The sequence below is a fragment of the Varroa destructor genome, unplaced genomic scaffold, assembly GCF_002443255.2.
Source record: "Varroa destructor unplaced genomic scaffold, Vdes_3.0 BEIS01000007.1, whole genome shotgun sequence".
Classification (NCBI taxonomy): Eukaryota; Metazoa; Arthropoda; class Arachnida; order Mesostigmata; family Varroidae; genus Varroa; species Varroa destructor.
Genome location: NW_019211460.1, coordinates 24,615,377 through 24,636,096, shown reverse-complemented (window position 1 = coordinate 24,636,096; position 20,720 = coordinate 24,615,377). Strand labels below are relative to the sequence as shown.

Sequence of the window (20,720 nt, the reverse complement as noted above, 5' to 3'; positions counted from 1 at the left end):
TAAGAAACGCTGGAAAAAGTGAGGGACAGAGAGCCCAACTAGTGGGTTAAGGCTTTCTTTAATTTCACTGAACATCACTTCGGTTATCGTTAGACTAGCGGACGCCAGAGATCGCCGCAAGAATCGCTGTCAGCACCCACAACGTTAAGTTCTCCTCTAAACGAGCAAGCATAATATACACATTATAGACCAATTTCATTATCGCACGTTGCCTGTTTCATGATTAAGGGAGCTAACGTTACTTCAATATTTTCGCGACAAGGTTCAATGTGGACATAGCTGTCTTTGTGTGGGGAAATCGCTGATTTCGTGCAAGTTGAAAACAACGCCATGCACGTGTACGTGCTAGGGCACCAGGTGAAGAATAAATCAGTTGATATAGCTATGTTCTCAGCTTCTTGCATACATGTTACTTTGGATATAATAGCGTACTGTAAGATATAGTAAAATACCGATGTAAAAACTTCATTTGGTGCTGTACATTTTCGTATTCGAACCGTGGCGCAAATAAGCACTAATTGATAGTCTAAGTTTGCTGCTGAAGACCGGAATAGAACTGACTATTTTGGTCAGTTGCTTTGACAACTGTTCAGCGTTTGTGAAATACCTTAGTATAGAAGTTGCTTAACTTCTCGAAAAATCGCTTTTCAAAAAGAGACGATTCGTCTCGAAAACTTACATCTCGTGCACGATACGACTGGGGGTTCCAAGAAGTGGTTAAACATTTCGGTACCTTTTTGTTGTAGCAAAAGAGCTACAACAAAAAGGTACCGAAAGGACCTAATTGCAATGGCCGTAAACGAAATAATTGATACAGGAATACTGGACAGCTACTACGGCGTGCAAGAGGAAGCGTGCAGGGAAACCACTAAAGCGGCGCGCTCAATTCGCGAAGTAACAAACCCAAGTGAAATTACTAAAACAAATGATGGAAGAATTTAACCGAAAAGACTTTTCGTTGCTAAAAATGGCTGTAATGAAGTAACAGGGGTAGCGCAACAGGATTATAAAACAACTAGAATAAGTTAGAAGTTCAGTTTTAAGCTGGTCCGGGTCTCAACTAGCGTTAGGTTAACAAATAACATACGAATACGACGGAAAAGATATTTACAAAGAAAGTGATAGAAACTTTAAGTCATACAGCACCGAATGATAATTTTAGTCGACGGATAGAACGGAGCCCTTTGTTGCTATATAGAGAGGTTTAGAACGAACGCGTTTGTAGGCCTATGAAATGCTTGAACTGAAGAAATGAGAGACTGCTTACCAATCAGATGACACGGCTATTGAAGTCTTCGTGTAGAAGCACTATGGTGGCTGTGATGTAAAGTAAACTTAAGACATCTAAAATAATAGAGTACCTAATACTGATGGTAAAACATAGGCTGTCGAGCGAGAAATCTAGTCATTGGCAAGAGAGCGTGGATGGAATAGAATAAGATAAACGACATTAAGAGGGCAATTTAAAAGCCACATAGATACGATATGAAACCAATACGGAATATAGATATAATGTCAAAAAGGGTATAAAAACAATAATAAACTATGGCACAAATGCTGAACAAAGACGAATGGAATCAAACACTGAGTGCGTCATATCCAAATGGCAGAAATACGAAAGGAATAGCATTGGGTTAGATCGTGTATCTATCTCTACGCAGCTTATAGAGAGAAGGGATCGAGAAAATCTAGACATCTAGGCGCTTGAAACTTTTTTGTGTCTAGGCATTTTTCCTGTCATGCATAATGAAAATTTCAGCTCCGTGCATTGTTTTTGAAACTAAGATATTTTTTTTTTAAATGTGACAATATATAGTAGTTAGCAGCAGACGCTGCAGGAGTGGAGAACGATCAATTAATTCAATGATGATCGCATCCTTTTGTAAATTGATTAGTTAGTATACGCTCTCAACGCGAGGCGCCGTCGCTGGCGCTGGCTGAGAACCGAGCTATTTCGGATATTTGGGCACTGAGTGATAGAACGTGTCGTTTACCAGCGTTTTATAGGCCGGTGGAGGGCGTAAGCGATGAATTATCACCAGGCATGCTACTGGCAATAGTGTTATTGTAGGTAAGATTACGTCTATTATAGACGGCCCATGGTAGGCTGTTTTTGCCGCCGAGAGACAAAAAGCTGCCAATATAGCAACGAGTTTCAGACGACCACAGAAAGCCTATATTCACGAACACGTATTCGTTGTTATGGGCAACCTAGATGCTGCTGGTAGCTCCTAATTATATGTAAAAAGAATAGACACTAACGTGTGGCTGGCTGTTAGCAACCGCGAACCAGCATCTGATTGCTCTACATCGAGCGTGTCACTGAATCTCTTCTTACTGATAAAGAACAGTGTCCTGTTTATTGTTCTCAATCAATAGGCTCAGGCAGAAGTGTTTTTGCACTAGGGAACTCTGAAAACTCTCGACGTGTCTTGTAACTTCAACAGTGGCATGCACCGTTGGTGCATGACGAAAGATCATACATATAGACGAGGTGTGTAAGTGGATGCCCCGGGTCATATTATTGCCAAACACAATAATACATACAAATGACAACTCAATATCTGTTGTATTACCATTTATTACTTTTATTATTACTAAGTCTAATTTATGACAATATTATATTAGCCATAATGTTATCACCTTATTTTGACAAAAGTGTAGCTGCGTACACTTATGAAAATATCGGTATCAGGGACCTGTTGGTAGCGACGTGATGATGTGGAGCCCCTAAGGACAGAAATGTCAGTAAGAACTGGGTAAAAGAATCGTTATCGTCTTCCCAACTTAAGTTGTGCCCCGTGAGCAGTCCTTATGACCTTTTCGTATTTGTCGAGTCGAAAGCTAACGGTATTCCGATGTGCCGGATGATCATAGCGATGAGAACAAGAGCTAGAGGTTCGCAGATAATATGACCTCTTCTGAGTAGATAAGTTGGAATCGCGTAAAGCTCGGATTGCAAGTCACGATTTCTTTCAGGTCCCTGCTTCCCTTTTTTTGCTTCTCCTCTTTTCTCCCCCCCTCTCCTTCTAGATCACCCTTACCTTCTTACGTAAAGTACTCATTGGAGCTTGTATGTAATGGTTTTATAGCAACGGCGGTAACGATAAGTAATGGCTCATCCCCATTTTATCTCTTATGGAAGCTTTCCCAGTTCACTGGGGATCGTTGCCTGGATGTGTTTCTTCAAATAGTGCGGTTGAAGGCGCGGCTGTAGATGCGGCGCCTTCGTAGAACAAATGTCCCCTTTTTTCGCTACCGACTACTTCAATAAGAGATCGTCCGACAACCCGCCAGTAGCTGAAAGCTTACGAAAACTACTATCCTCGACGCTCACTAAGAATAGTGATGAGAGAAATGCTGCCCATGCATACAGCCCACATTGTGTAGACCAGAAATCTACACGGAGCTGCGCACTCCAGGGAGGCCTAGTCGGTGTTTAAAGAGTCCTATTGTAGGCTGACTCAAAGTTACATGCGGTTGGCTAAGGCTGCGATGGGCTCAGAAGAACAAGGGCAGTAATGAGTAGTGAAGTGGAGGTTACCGATGTGCGGGACGTGGATGGCTCGAGGCCGCAGTGATGGGTTGAGCTGGGGCAAATCAGGGAGAGTATCTGGGACTCTGACTCTGATGACGATGGCGACTCATCAGACGGCCGTTACCATTCTCAAAAACCGTCCCTGTTGCGGCTGCCACCGCCGTCGCTTTCGTCGCTGTCGCAAGCGTGCTCCCGGTTCCGGTCTCGGTCGATCTGCCAAAGATCGCCTTTTTTGCGATCGCTCGAAACGTTTCCGAACGTTGCCACTACTGCCGTTCCATAGAACACTCATCCAAACAGCCGTTTCAACAGTTTCAAATCTCGATTTTGGCTCTCTTGGAAGTTGCGGCTGGCTATTCTCTGTCGACCACCTCATTCTTTGTTAGAACAGGAACACCCTGCAGCCAAAGGAACCCTAAAGTGCATGATGGCTATGACAGTGGCGGAAGAGCTGGCGGCGATCTAGTTCAGGAAAGCGTAGAAAAGAGTCAAATGTTCCTCCCAAGCGTAGTTGGTTCACGAACTCAACCGAACTCTATCTATTCCCACCTCGTAATGGCTTAGTGCACTTCTCCAGTTTGCAGGCAAGCCTTCTAGCGAGCTCCCCGACCAAACGCTCGTTCCAACTCGTCACTATCTCGCCAAGCGTTTCGTAAATAGTTCTCCCCGTCAATCCCTGCGTCGCAAAAGCCACGTTATTTAAGGTATCTCTGTTATTTCTGCCGGTCGTTCTTGAAATTGGACTCGTATTACTACGTCCTTATGTATATTCCCTGTATATGTAATCTTTTAAGCTAAGCCATTTTCTGTATACCAACTGTGTTACTCTTCGATACTGTTAGCATTGCCTAAATTTCTGGCGTCGATATATAGCTAACAGGTGTTTTCTTTTCCCAGCTATAGGTTAACGTAGGTCAAAAAATCAAGTGTCTACGATAATAGTCTTTTTTATTCACAAAAAAAAAACTATATCGTTTGGGTAGCTCCCCCGGGGTTTAAAGCAGTCAGAAAAAGCATTAGTCGTCCAAGCCACCACGTTGTATCTTCAGGATTATGGAAAAAATGACGTATCTTGTATATTGAATCTTTCAATTACAAACAAAGTAGCTACCGCTACGGTAACACGTTATATATATATATATATATATATATATATATATATATATATATATATATATATATATACAACAGTTTTTTGCTTGCCTTGCTTATGGGTATAAAAATAGCTCCGGGATAACAATTTAACACGAAAAAGGCCGCTCCTAATTTTTGTCGAATCACTGCTTAATTCTGCAAACAAACTTTCCTTTGCCTAACTGAGTTACTCACCTTAATCCTACGTCTAGATATGGAATATATTACGAGTGTATGGAAGAATCTTGTCAATAGCTGATAGCCGCTTTTATCTTGCAGAAGATATTTCTCCTGGGAATAAGCAGTGGCCTGGTTGGAAGTAGTAGCAGCACTCGTGACGCATTCGCGTATGACTAGCTCGCATACGTACATTTCTTGGGGTTTAATTAGCGGTAAGAAGTTATCGACAAAACATCCAGCTTCTGGCGCCTATCGTTTTGTGACCCCACAGCCGCTGGTTTATCCCTTGTCCATAGGCCTAATTTCGAAGTATTCAAACTTGCATATTCTGTTTTGTAGACGTCTTTCAATGAGCGACTTTCAGCTGCTTTGTGACAGCCAGATGACAAGAAATGTTCGAAAGCACCCTCGTTCTGTGCAACCCTCCATGGGAGTTAAGTCGAAACATTTTGAAAGGCCATTTGAATGCAAGAAGGCTCACAACAAGGACTCGAAAAGAAAGGTGAATTTAGGCAATGCAAACCTGTCAATAGCTGTTCTGGAGGGTCTTAGTGCACTCAAAGAGGAGCCAGACTTGCTTCAACTCGTCATTACAGGTGACAAGGCCTTGGTATATGAATAGGGCATGCTAACAAAAACACAACAGGGCGGAGTATCGTTCTGAAGGTGCGCCGAGACCGGAGAAAGACGCAAGAGCCAGGTTGAACTCCAAACGTCTTCTCATCGTTTTTAAACTAACGGGCAATTTTGAGCTACATATTTACACTGGGTGGTTTTACTGTCACTAAGGTGTATTATCGAAAAGTCTCAAGAAAATCACACAATGCTGTCCGTTAAAAGTGTTCTACTGCCCCAGCTCTTGTATCTGTCAGATCTCTCGCTTCGTGACGTTATCCTCCGTTAAAGATTCAAGAAATGCTTGAAAAGGAATCGTTTGGAGACGCCTGAAAAATTATCAAGGAAAACGACAGAAGAGCTAATACCTACTTCCTCACTAGAATCTGAAAACTCTTCTAACGATCAGAAAATGGTGCCACACACGTTGCTTCGAAGAAAACAACTGAGATCTAGTCGACTCAGTTGGTTGAACTCTCAATACTTTTCTGACCTTGTTGTTAGTCCGATACGTACAATGTACGACGGAAATAGATGTTGACATGAATCAAATAGAATACTCATCTAGAATTCATGATACCTTTCGGTGAATAGGTAGTGTCTTCAGAGCACTGTCGTCACGCTAAAACTTGACGGTACATAACAATACGCTATATTGGATTAAATACGGGCAAGGTATTGTACATGTGGAATACTTGTCTTGCAACACGCGCTGAGACTTTAAATAGCGACGAACGGAGCTTTGCGCGAAACGATTGAATTGGACATTCTGTCATCTAAAGAGACGTTGTACTAACTACTAATTGAGGCATTGCGATTGGGATAAACTAACTTAAAGTATGCGACCGTCGAAACGACTGGCGTGTGTTAGTAATTCAGAGAGCCGCTTTTTTTATGCTTCTTGCCCTTCTCTCTAGTTATTTGTCAGCTTTCGTCTTGCTCATATGCTCTTCTCTGCCACTAGACTCATGGTTTCTTCGCGCGCAGACAAGCGGCAACCTTTAGTGATAACAGCAGTTAAGCTACTGCAAACAATGCATTCTGCGTCATCACCAGTGCTGCCCCCGCCGCCAAGGCACGTAAGATGCGTCGTGTCTTCGAGCTTCGCTTTGGTAGCGATTTTAATGGCGCTGATATACGAAACCAACGAGAAGTGGTGGTTCCTTGGTGGCGTGATGCCTCGTGAGGGCGCCGTTGAGACGCGAGTTTGGGCGCGAGGGAATTTCGAATTGCATTTTGGCGCCAGGGAAGTGCGGGACACGGTAGAATCAAAAGAGCAAGAGCGGAATAACAAGCTGCCGAAATCTCAGCAGAGTCTAGCCGGACCCAACCTATTCGACCGGCTCAAAAGTAGCCTCACTTCTTTCATAAGGTCGTTGTCGTTACGTGTGCTACGTAATCACGTGCCGTGTTTCGTGTCTAGCTTTTCGTCCGTTGTTGCTGCTGATGATAGCCTTTCTCGTTACGAATACCGCTTTTCGTATGATTTGGAAGGGCCATCGAGTGATATTTTAGTTGGTTATAACCGTGTATACTGGCATTTCAATATGTTCAAAAATCGCTCAGGTATATGGTTATCTTCTAAAGGGTCCTTATTTCTAAAATTGACATTACTAGAACGAACGTACGTTCGTATTTTTAGAATAAATTTTTCCTTGCATCGTTTTGGAATATGCAAAATAAGTATCCGAATAAACAATTTACCCTGCCTAAAAGATTTACTAAGCCGGGGAGAATATCGACGACGCTGGCTAAAACGATCGTTTTTTTTTTATTTATTTAAATTAAGCTAACCTGCATTAATTGCATTGAATATTTTGACAATTACGATACGGAACATACGTCATTTGAATATGATCGACCAAACTTGTGCCTCTACAATAGAATATATGTTATTATATACCTTTGTATCTGAATTCAGCCCCGTTTCGTTTGAACCACGAATGATCTTGTGGCCGCTGTAGGCTTCATGGAATCTACTACAGGAAGAGGCATTAAATGAGCGTAATCCAGGCAAAGGCCAGTTACATGGTTTGTGTAGAAAGGCATAGAGCCATTAGGCGTATGTGGCTGCCTGTAAGCGACAGTCTGCAAGCGAGAGCGCTAAATACGTTGCTAGCGAGAGAACGCGGCCAGATTCCGCAAGATAGGCAGACTCAGGACGGGTTTGTTGGCTTCGCCTTTCGCCCGAAGCCGCGACCTCTCACATTCGTAAACGCTGAAAATCATGCTGCTTTCTGCTGCCCCACATCTCTCTCTTTCTCCCTCTTACCGGTCTTTTGGCCGCTCGTATCTCTACGGCAATAGAAGATAAACTTAATGTTGCCCAACAACGCACCCCCCCCTATCCCCACTGTAAACAGTTTCTCCTGCTTTGCCGCGCTCTGTTATTGGTGGTAGTAGCGCCTGCCATCACTAGTCCTATTACTACTGCTGCTTCCGCTGCTGTTGTTATTGCTGCTGGGTCTATGTCTCCCACTATTCTCGTGTACTTTGCCAACGTTGGTCTACCCTGCCTATGCTGTATGTTGTAATGGCAGAGTCGTCCTATACGACAGCTGCTCAGCCCGACAGAACTCTGAAAAGAAGCAAAGAATGGGGGCGAAAAGAGGGCTTTCTCTCACAGAAATTTGCTAAACGCTACCCTTCATCGCTGGCCATTGCTATTGCTGGTCGACATTGGTGGCAATCCTACATTGGTCTCTAGGACCAGAACAGGGTATCACAGAGAGTACAGAAGAGTGGTGAACCTGTACAATAGCAGAAGGCCGTAGCAGTAACATCATGCTGACTTCCTTCAAGAGGACTTTTCGGGGGTACGCAGGCAAAAGTCCAGGTAGTCGCCTCGTCTCCCACCGTTTTCCGGGCCAGAGCAGTGTAGTAACGGAGACGATAGTTGCTTAGAGTACGACTGCACTTCTCATGTGGCTACTCGAACGGGATCGTTGTCTCTACCCTATGATATCTGGTCATGGGTTACGCACAGGCAAAGGTTTCAGCTCATGTGGCCCTTAGGGAGCCACTCTTTAGCTCAAGTTGTGAAGTCTTTCTGCTCTACCACGCCAAAAAACAGCAGTACCTATTCCCTTACTGCAGCTATTACTGTGTGTACCTTTAGGACGCTTCTGCGCGAGTATCAACGGTTCCTTCATACTACACGATGGACTCCCGTAATTTTCTTATACAGGACGGCAGTACAGTCGATGAATCGGGAAGTAGCATTCAGTTGTTACAAGGAGCTACGCAGAAATCGCAGCTAACGGCATCTGTTGCGTTGCAGCTACTGTCAATACTGTTTATCGTTGCTATGAATTGGATAATAGCTTGCTTGTATTAGATTGACACAGTGGTCCTGTAATATATGTAGGTGCTTGAAATCCAATTTAGACGTTGTTTGCTTGTGCTTCTTGCGAATCTGTGCCGCTTCGTCTGAATCAGTGAAAGCAAGCTGGCATCAGAAGGGAACTTGTGAAGTGCGGAAACTTCCCAGAAAAAGCTTATTTTATAGCTGGTACGCATAGCCAACAAAGCAAGATCGACCTTAAATTTGGAACGAATTGTTGCCTGAATGGCCGCACCACATTCGCTAGGTTGACAGTGGCAAATCGGCCTAAATATAAGTCAGATAGTAAGAGGAAGGCTCTAACCGCAGACTGTCAACTGCAAACATCATCAGACGAAGGCTGCGCCGATGCCCTCAATCGATCTCACACAGCACGTCTTCTTCAGATTATCAAACGAACGTTTGTCGATTTGGCGACACTTCTATGCTCTCCACAATGTATAGACACGGTGAATTATGCCGTGGCATATTCACGCACTGGCGAAGCTCTCTTTTCTTATTTGTACATACAGGTGATCCTCAGCGAAATATGCCATCTAATAGTTTTACTAGAACAGCATGACCAAAGGGGTTTGCCGAATGGGCACACAGAAAACCAAAATCGACAAATAGCCACTTTCGTTAAAATAATAATAAAATAAAATAATAAAATCCCTGATTCATGTACGTCAATTGCCGACTCCATTTACCAACACTATCCAATTCGATTTAATGGCGTTACACAGTTTACTGGTGCTATCATCCCGTTTTCGACTTCTACTATATCGTTTGTAGTATTGATACTAGGACAAAACGAAAGGTCATAATGCCCCGCAATATTCACGGACCAGGACAGATTGCGTACGAATTATGAAAAATTTCTGCAGCTAGGCCCTTGTCTAGCCGTATGACTACTGCATTACATTGTAGCAAACGAGACTCATATACAATCATCATAGCTCCATTGCTACAAACAATCGAGGCAAAAAGAGGCCTACAACAAGCAGGAACGGATGGTCGATTGAAGGTATGAGGATTTCGAGATCTAGATAATGATGTAATTTCTCAAGATCTCGTCGCAACGATATTGGCTAGGGTGATTTCTTACTATGACTAATATGTATATGATACTATCACTACACCATCGAGATGTGCAGTTCAAATCCAAGCCATTGCCATATATCAAACAGTGGCAAACAACAGGATCTTCTATCTGCATGCCGCACAAGTTGATAGATCGTAGCTTAGACCCGTTCTTTCGAATAAGACGATGCCAGAACTGTTGGCATTAGATGGAGAACGAGCACTGGACAGCGGGAAGGCGATGAGTGCTGAAACGAAGAAATAAAGACCGTTGCTGCTGCTGCTGCTGCTGGTTGCCAAAACGAAACCATCTGAAAGAACGTATCAGAGAACAGCGTATTTGATATCTGCCAATATTAGTTGGGTTTGTTGGTCATTAATGGATAACAAACCCAGAGTTTCTGCTAGTGGCCTCGCATATGAAAGCAACAGTTGCTCGATGAAAGCGTAATCGTCTTGGGATTAATGATATATTATGTTGGTACAGCAACGTCTCATGAAGTCCGTGAGAAATCCGTGTGCGTACGTATATCTACTCAAGAGCAAATAAGCATAGAGATATGTGCATGTATGTACGTTTTTTTTTTCTTTTATGTATCGTTATTATTATGATGTAAGTAAGCTACTTGACATTTTGACTATTTTGGCATACGTAAATTAGGGTGATTGTTCACACGTCTGAAATACTATGAGAAGACGTGACACTTATAGATATTTGCAGCGCTGTTACAGAGACCCGTTGAACGCTTGTTAACAACATCATATTCTAATTTTGTCTGAGTGCGGTGGCCTTCCGTCAGCAGAGAACAAACACGACTACGCAAGCAACGATACAATCAACGAAACGAACGTCATGTAAAAGCGCGGAAAGATGGAAAGGTCACCCTCAAATTAATCAACAACGTTGCGAAGCTTGAGGACGGAGCAGCCGGAGTGAGGAACGATGCGGATGGCCGCCGTTGTACGACTCTGTTTGCCTGTTCGTCTGTGTCTACCTTTGTCCAATATTGCTGTTCATGCGAAATCGTCTTCTCTCTGGCCTTACTTTGCGCGTGCCCCCCAGGAGTCCTCATCACTATCTTTTCCTACCCCTGTCTGGTACGCCAGCTGCACCAGCCCTGGCTCCATTTCCCTCTGTTACCGTGCATCGCTTCCGCCGGTTTTCGTTGGCTGTCCTTTGTTCGTAAGGACGCAACAAGCTGGCAAGCACCAAACATACGGAAACTGACCTAGCAGCCATAGGATGGACCGACGGACGAAAGATGGAATAGCTGGTGTAGCTGGGGCAGCTGAGGCCGACGCGAGGCGACGAGCAGAAGCGAACCGAGGTGAGGGGCATACAACTGCGTAAGCTATGTGCAAGGTGAAAAGCCGAAAGCTTCGCGCTTTCCCGGTCCTCCTCGGGTCCTGCTCTTCAATAGGCTGTAAGCGGGCCAAGAAAACGATGAGAAGTGAGAGGACGAGAAGGAGGCGGTGGTCGCAGCGGTTAAGGTAGTGGCGAAGGAAGAAGAGTGTTAGGAAGTAATTGCATACAATACAGGCCCGCTTCGCACGCTCGGTTCACAACAAAACTAGCAGTGGCTACAATGGTAGCAGGGGTGATGGCTAGTGTTGGTGCCAGCGTCGACAGTGAAGGGAACGGTGGCAACGACGGCGATGGAGGCGAAAGCAGCGGTAGTCCCGGAAAGGGTGGCCGAGGTAACGTAATTGACTCGCTCGAAGGATCTGGCAAACGTAGCCTGCGATTGTACTGCTGCTCTTCGCCAAAAAGAGTTAAAGTAATGATGCTGCTACTGCTGTTACTACCGCTGATGTACTCCATATAGCTGCAGCTGGTTTCATGTAACGTCATGACAGATCATGCCCTCAGTGCAGAGTGGTCCGTATTCAAAGTGAAGGGAGGGGAAAGGGGAGAGCGGGAAACAGAGGCACGAGTTAGACCTAAGGCCAAAACCGCATTGGCCGAATTTAACTGCAGCTGCTCTTGCCCAGAAACGGGAGAGAGTGAAACGGCCGAAAGAATCCCAAAAAGATTTCAGGGGTACAATCATTTAGTACATAGTATTTGATGAAGAATATGCGAGGGTCAGATAGAGAGAATCAGATAAACAAACTTGTAGATTTGAAGTAGTTTTGATGAAGATGTTTAAACGGCAGCGAGGGAGAACCGTTTTTCATATCATATTTCTAAAATATACGTGCAGTATATTGATAGAGATACCTTTTGTTTATTTCGAAACAGCCCGTTCGGTAATTCCTTTATTTAATTCTTTAACAACCCTAGCTGAGTTTCGATAAAACCTGAAGTTGTAACACGAAAAATCTTTAATATATATCGCACACGTCGGCTCTTCAGGATTTTTCGCTCACTGCTGATGGGCTCTCCCGGCGTGATGCCTGGTGGTACCGTGCATGCCGAAGTCATGTGATTTTCGTGATACATCACTATATTCTGCTGGGGAGCGAGCGAGCGAGCGAGCTGAGTCAGCCAACGTTATCGTGCGAGCACAAATATCTATATTGTTAAAGCAGTATATAGAGCTGTATTCCTCTGTACTCAGTCAGGCTAGAGACTGACTGATACTCTTCGAATTGATGGTTTCATCATTCGGATGCTGTTTGCTGGGTCTTTGCAAACACATTCATTCATTGAGAATGGTACGCAACAAATGGTACAACGCGAAAGACAAAGATTAGATCAGTGTTGTGTTTCGCGCACGTAAACCGCAGAGTTATACCTGAAAAATTATCGATGCGTTAAAACATTACGTTAAAACAAACGTATTAGTACGTCTAGTAGTGCCGAAAAGTGCCTGCTTTATGCAGACACTTCGCCATGACAAAGCTTCAACATATCTTTTGTTGTTTGCCAATATCGAGCCAAAAGTGACTTATCGCTCTCACTCCAAAAAAAAAAAGTCATGAGCAAATGTAAACAATATTTTTTATAAAATGTATGCTGTTTATAACGAACGCGGTTGTGGACAGGTCAAACTGGGCATTTGGTCCATCGTTCCGTCTACGGCCGCAACTGCTGTTGTTGCTGCCGTTGATTGTACAATAGTGGTCAAGTAGCTTCAAGCACTGGTACAGTCCACACTGATATATGGAGCCAAGTAGCGTAAGTTTCAACTCAGCTATTAAATCAACTACGAGCATCTGCTTTGTTCATACTCCAGATATCCGCTAGTCAACGTAATTAGGTCGTTATGTGTACGCAAGTATTGGCAGCGAACGATATCTGTCATCACATAGCCTTGAGAAAAAGACTATGTGATGACAGATACTGCTTGAGATGATCACCGAGTTCCGCAATGCGATGCTCGTCTCGTCTCCTGGATGATGCTAGCAGTGTCTTAGCGCAATAATCTTGATAAGAAATGACATTCAGCGACAAATCACAAAAAGCCGTACAGGGCCTTGTCGACGTTGTTAAGGGTTATGGAAGCCTAAATAACATGCAGCTAAACATTAACATCTGTCTGTCAGCCTTATTTGGGTGCTCCCAAAAAGACACGTCAATTCCCCGAAGCGTGGTATAGGCTCGAATCCGGGCGTAAGCCGCCGCCGCCGCCGCCGCCGCCGTCGTTTGATGCGTGGAACCAGCCGTTTGATGGAATGACAAATGGCGGTGCGATAAAACTCGAAGTGTTTGGTATCAACTGTTTTCATCAAATATTAATAATGTTTTGATCGAATATTTTGTCATTGTTTTGGAACGCAAAGCGATCATCACAGGAAGGGCAGGCGTCAGTGGCGTTTACAAACCATACCGTTATGCCTAAGCTTCGAACGCGTAGCGTTGTTGTTCCCCCTCCCACCGTCCAACTGAACTTCATAGTTTACAGTGAGGTGAGTTGAATAAATTAACCCTACTTGCCATAGACTTAATAGTGAACCGACGACCCCGCGCGACTAGCCATTTCCATGGCGAGTTTACGTCGGCTCAGCTGCTGCTGATGGTTGTTGTATTCTACTGTTGAAGACCGTTATATCTGCCGCTGGCTGTCGCACGTTTATTGGCTAAACTGAGGCATATAGCCAACGCCTCACATCGTCTTTCGTTTCACATTTCGTCTTGTTAGTACTGCCAGAACTCAGGGGGCAAACTAGAAGTGGCCCGCCCACCCAGTAAAGCCGTCTGATGACGCATGCAAACGTAAGGCTGCTGCGTTAGTCCAGGATGCCCCCCGTAAACGAGCACTGCCTTGCAGCCGTGTAGCACGCAGATAGCTGCCCGCGCGGTGGCAGAAAGTAAACATGTATAAATCATAGAAGCTCATTCGCACCGGAACTGTAGACTGGACATCGAGATTTGTATCGACTACGAGTAGTAATCATTACCGCCAATCGCTATTGCATGTCGTATGTAATGAGGCTTAAATATTACTAAAGTAACAACAGGCGACAGCGCCGGTATATAGTAGGTACCTGGAAGGAGTTGCCCTTCCACGTGATCCTGTGAATTATTTACGTTTGATATAAGCAAACCGCATACGCTTACTAACGGGAGGTGGTAACAGTAACAGCAGCCGAAAAGACCTACCTTCCCGTCAGAAAAACTAGCCTTACAAAATGTTTATCCTATTGCCAGTCAATTTCTGTAATCAATCGTACCAATGTAGGCCCAAGCCTTCCTCGTAGTCAGTTACATTGGGTGACACCCGTTGCCCCCTTGCACCGGTCTTTAGCAGTGACAAGATAGTCTATGCGTGCCCTTCGAAACGGAGCGACTCTGGGGCCTCGCTGAATTCCTGAAGGGCCTACACACGGTCCCGTTTCTGTCGGCCACCACTGTTTCTATGGCCTGCTTGCACTATCTGGCACTGCGTACTGTGCAAGCAAAGTTATTGCCAAGCGTGTCTTCTCTGATCCCGTAGCACACATGGTGTTCCGTGGCTGGCAGCCATCGATCTCATTCGAATGGGAGCTTATTCGCAGCAGAAAGTAGATAGTCGAAGCATGACACGCAGGAGTGTGCTTGGTGACAGTTGCGCTACTCAGAAAGATAAAGGCCACATTAGCCTTTGGCAGCGCCGCTGATAGACACTGCCGATGACAGCAGAGTATAGCCGCTGCTTCGCCAGTATTTCAGTGGATTACGCTCATTCGTTGTTCTGGTTGAGACGGTTGTACAAAGCTGAGCTGCTGATCAGCCAAGTTTGAGTGGGTCCGTATAGTGGGTCGTTTCTGCCTTGTGGGCTTTTTCGCTCGATACAACTTAGGCGACCATAGCTCGGCGAGGGCGATTGTGGATAGGTGCTGGGCTGGCTGTGTGGATCGTTGTAGCGTCCTTTGGCACAGCGCAGCTACATGCAAGGTGGTTGTATGGCCGTCGGCTATCGAGCTAAGAAGGACCTTAACCTGCTTTTAAAACCTATTATGCCTATCGTTTTGTCGACATCGTACGTGCACAGACATAAGGGCTTGGTCATAATCGTCCTCGTTTACCGTTCCTAACGCTGCTTCTGGCTTTTGCCAAACCATAGCAAATCCGTCGGCCCTACTACCTTCTGGTTACATGATACCCCCGGACCATGTCGTAGGCTGTCATAAATGTTGCAGCGACACCAATGGCAGCAATGAGCAGACGAGCGCGTATACTAGATAGGAGGAGGGGCACTGTTCAACGAACTGTTCGAACCAGCAGCCATCGACCACTGACCACCTACATAAAGCTAAAATTGGAATGGATCTATTTTTCTTTATTTAACGATGGACTTTATAGTGACCGCGTGAAGCGGAACCTTGGTTTGCGCACCGTTGGGACAGTAGTTATCCGGGCGGTTCGTCATTCCGTTGGCTTCGCCTCATTTCTCTTTGGCGTTTTGTTCGAGAAACGATCTTATCGACAATCGGCTGGGCCCGACATAAACTGAAAAAGAGGCAACTGGCGTCTATCTATTGTTGCCGCCATTGCTGTCATCACTGAGGTTGCTATTATGGACCTGCCAATGCTCACGGTATAATTCAGCAGTTCACAAGAGCCAGCAATAAGACACAACAACAACAACAACAACAACAACAACAAAACTACAAAAAGCATAGAAGAACTCCGACTTGCGTAATAGCACTAGGCGGTAATAACAAAAGTGTAAAGGGGTCTTAAAAAAGGACGCCTCGAAGGAGCGAAAGAGTGGGCTTTCAACTGAGCTGTCAAGTGGCTTAGGCATATAGATAACAAGTTCTGCTGTGGATTTTTGTGGACCTTACGTAATATATTATGTACAAATTTTGTACGCATATATCAATGCAGTCTTCTGCATTTCCCTGTTTCCATATTAAACACCTACTTAGGTCACTTTGTTACCTGAAGCAACCCATAACAGCCCGCAGGATATATGTGGGCGAACAAATGCGTACGTCGACAACGCTTGTTGACTGGTTAACGTTTATGCTTTTGCTGATATTGATGTGCATGTATTTCAGTGAGATATGGCTCTTAGGCAATCCGATTTGCTTTTCTAGCGTCGTTTTCTATGAAATATCCAACTCAAGAGTGAAAGCGCATGAAGGGACGGTGGCGCATTTACAAATAGTCGCTGTGAAAAAGAGCTACACCGAACGGGTCACGGCTACGTGTGTGTGTAGGCGTACCTTTATTTCAAGCTGGAACGACGCAGCCGTTGGGTCTGTTGGTTAAACCGGTTAGTTTTGTTTTACGCGTAGTACGCGTCAAAGAAAACGGCACGACGAACCGGACAGGAGTGACGGTAGGAAACAGGAGAAAAGGGCATGCCTGGAATAGGATGGAGCCAACAAGGCGCTCGAAACCTCCTATACTTCATCCGGCTTCCGTGGGCCTGACGATGCAGGTTTCTTCATGTAGAGTTGGCGTTTTACTGGTCGGGATGCTGAAGATTGATTGAAGTCTCTTGCTTTTTTATAAATGAGTGTACATAGAAAGGCAGGCTATATTCAATCATTGTAACCAGAGAGTCAGCCTAGGTGGTGCTCGTCTTGGCTGTGTCGGCATTGGCGCTGGTGGTCGTGATGGCAGGCCTGTCTGTTTGGCCTGCTCGGCTTTCTCTGAAAAAAGCTCTCCCGGCCTGACAGGCCAGCCTCACCGCACCCGTCTGTCTTTCAATGGATGGTTCACGCTATTCAGAGACGCTCTGTCGGGTCTTCTCTAACCGGCAGGCTAGTAGACAAGCTGGTCTGGTATATCCACACACGTACACACACGCAATACAATCAGTATACGCGATGCACGGTGTGTATGAGGCTCCGTTTAGACGGCCTTATTCGTTCTGCGCTAGAGCCACAAAGATCACGGAATTGCCGGAAGGAAGTGGCCTGCCCGCCTGCATCGCTAGTGTCCCTCGACATGATCCAAGCCGCTGCATCGCTTACACGACCGTCGGCCGCCGCCGCCGAGATTCGGAACCGCCATACCGAGTAAACGTCCCCTGAGCTTCAGGAACCACGCCGCCGTCGCGACTACACTTAACCCTGGTATCATCTCAAAAGTATTGTAAGCCTGATCACCTCAATCATAGGCGTACGTGGTCCGCTTTATGCGGCATAACATAAAGCAATCTGCACACCCGTCAGCTAGTCTCACAGAATAAAACGGCGAAGCTAACCAAACCCGACAAAGATGAAAACAATGTATTCAAGCAAGCATCACAAAAGCAACAAGATGAGCTTATCTCAATGCGTTGTTGCAGGAATTTTGATTCTGGAGTTCGTACGAGTTACATTCAGTTGCCAGTTGTTAGCGACGTTGAATGAGGGGCATCTAATATGCCAGTAACAAGTTAACCCACAGGCACCATTGACGCTACTCTGGCGGCCCCATACACTGTACCTTGTAATTTTTTAACTGAAATCGGTCGAACTTTTCCCAGTATAATAACCTCAGCTACTGTAATTGTGTATGGTTGCAACAAACCATATATTTTTTACTCTCCGAAAAAAATAATGGTCTTGGTAACTGGCTTGAGTATTAAACAACACCTGCCGACAATTTTCCCCACGATCCTTTGTTTCACCCTGTTAGTCTTGCTATTCTTTTAGATTCATTTATACATATAATTCTATTTCGGATTGCCGATATGAACTGATATGTGCCAAGGACTTGACAGCTTAAAATTTAAAAATTTCAAGCGTATCTATACCTCTGGTTACTTTTCTGTATGTCTGTGAATTTACACAAATCAGCAGCGAGCCGGGGCAACACGCCCCACATTGTCCCAAGGCTAGTAATAATACGTGTTGATCACAAGGTGTAGTATGTGCAAAAATAGGTTGTCACCCCAAGTTCTAACGTCGGCCAGTGTCGACTCCATCGGTACTTGCTCGTCCTGCGAATCGTCTGCCAGCTAACTGATGAACCACATCGGAGTTGCGTGTCAGGATCATGATTTAGCTCCGACACATTAGCGGCAACCGTAGTGGTAATAACGATAGCAAAGAATGTGTGAGATATATCCAATGATATAAAATACTTCTGACAGCTAAGAAATGTCTGGTTTATTGTGCTCCTTCTCACTGCCACTTAGATAGAGCAATGTATGGTATTTTATCACTGTCGCAATACACTTACGTCGTGTATTACTAGCCTTTAACAACAAATTTCACTTGGACAAAAGTAAACATTGTTATCTATTCATACGTACGGGTTTGTATGATTTGATCGTATTTTCAGGCGTGCACATCTGCGGAACTGTTTGGAGAAATTGAAGGAAATTGTTCCGGTTGGTCCTGAGTCCAGTCGCCATACCACCCTTGGTCTCCTCACTAAAGCGAAGACATACATCAAGGTAAGTTCAGAGCGAAAACAAGAAAGGACATGACGATTATAAAGGAAAACACATGACACGTCCTATAAGTATACATTAAATTCAAGATATACTAGTATATCTTCTCGACGGAGTTAGGGCTAGAACGCGCACAGACTGCTATTAAGCTTCCTTCACTATGTCATCGTAACATCAGCGTCTTTATTTTTTGTGTGGTAGAAAGAGATTGGCAGCGAGATGAACTGAGCCGGCAAAAGACGCGGATACGGGCAGAAGAAGATCATGCTTGATAAAATTGTCAAGTGAGGGGTGCTGTTAGGGCCGTTTGCTTGTGGGCAAAAAGGGAAGTGCAGGGAAAGACGAAGGTTTGTAAAATGGGTAAAATGAAGGTTGAGAAGGGAGGCAAGACCGGGCCACTAGGCTGACGGCCGCAGAACAGGCTGACTGCCGGTCCGAGGACTGCCAGTTTGTCAGATGCCGTTGGGAGCTGCTGCTGCTGCTGCTGCTGCTGCACTAGACGGTTCCACCGGCCAAACAGCGAGGAGATAGGGCGAACATCGGAATGAGATCCCGATGTTTTCCCAGGCGGCAGGCAGGGCTGAGCCTGATAGTCTCCTTCCCAGTAGTCCCAATCCCCCGACCGTACCGCATCCCCTACCTTCGTATCCACCTCTCTGGCACACATACCAGCAGCTTTTCCTCCAACCGGTCTGCTGAGGCCTGCCTGTTTGTCGGCCTAGGGCTCTAAAGCGCAATCGGCAGGATCCGCTGCCGCCGTTCGGTGCCTCCACTTCAAGGTGATCGGAAACCGGAAATGGAACGCATCCGAAAAGCGGTGGCGGTCATTTATAAACGCGGCGCCACTACTGCTGCCACTGCCACTACGAGCAGAGGCCTGCTTACCTCCAGCCGTCTCCTGCTAAACTGTCTAGACTCTGTTGGGCAAACCTAGATGGGTAATGTTTATTGTATGGAGAAAGCCGATCGAAATGGGACGAAAGAACTAGATTTCCCGTGGAGCTGAACAACTGCCACATAAGCCTAGTGGCATCACACATCTTCCGCCGACCAACCTGCTACTGCTTCGCATTCGTTAAATGGGACATGCGCACGCTTCGTCGAGGCAAGCGATGCGGAGAAGGAAAAGTGCTCCTGCCATGAGCAGCATAGTATAATAACAATAATAATAATAAAAATAATAACGCCAAAAGGGCCTATAACCGCCTAACACTAACCTGATATGGCTATTTCGTTAGAAAAGCTATTATTATCCGCCAAGCACTGTCGTCGTTCGACTGCTGGAGCTCCGTTGTTACCGAACTGTTGCTGCTGTCGCCGCTTTCGTTTGATTGAAAATCGAAGCCATTGCTTGCGAGAAAGAAGTGTGTGTTTTGGGGAGAAAAACATGTCAGAGACGGCCACAGGGTGAGGGGGATCGAGAAGTAGCTCTTCGCCTAAGCCTCGAGTTGGGCAGACACAGAACAGAAGCTGCGAATGGTGGAGATTGGCATGCCCAAATGTGTTCCTTTCAGTCTGTCTAAGTTGTAGTTCTTGGCTGCAGCTATTCTAGTGATCGTCATGTAAGTGGCAAGGACGACAGCGCTGGTGCTAGTACCTATATGAAAGGATGTATAAGGTTAGTACTGATGTTACATGCTGATACTGGAGCAGTGGAATTGTGGCAAAATCGGCTGTTTGACCGGAATATTGGCGCTATCGGTGCACGTTCGGGGCTGCCCAAAAGTGAAACGGAGCGATTGTTGATTCAAATATCGTTTAGTTCGACGAGGCGCGAACGTTTCCGCTACGCCGGACAATGGTGGCGAATCTAGATAAGCGGCCAGCGGCGCTGCAGAGCTCGGGTACTCTGTTCGGTACCCCCCGCCAGTGTGGGCTGCACGACTAGCTAGCTCGACGTATGCTAATAGAAAATATGCATAAATAAATGCATATAATATTCCCGAGAGGATTATTGGAATGGTTCGCACCAGAGGCTACCGAGAAGGGGATAGAGGGAGATCGGTGCTGACGGCTGAGTTGCTGACTCGACGACCGTGAACGGCTGAACGTATCATCCGAATTAACGTTGAACGACGCGTCAACT

General features: G+C 45.4%; 1 protein-coding gene across 4 annotated transcripts in view; it reads left to right on the top strand.

Moving 5' to 3' along the window:
* Window positions 1-20,720, top strand: part of LOC111255035 (uncharacterized) — a 564,494-nt gene that overhangs the window by 464,035 nt on the left and 79,739 nt on the right. For all 4 annotated transcript variants that reach the window (XM_086974533.1, XM_022816680.2, XM_086974532.1 and 1 more), the window contains exon 4: window positions 18,523-18,637. In XM_086974533.1, the coding sequence (XP_086830659.1) occupies window positions 18,523-18,637 (115 nt within the window). The remainder of the gene's footprint in view (window positions 1-18,522; window positions 18,638-20,720) is intronic.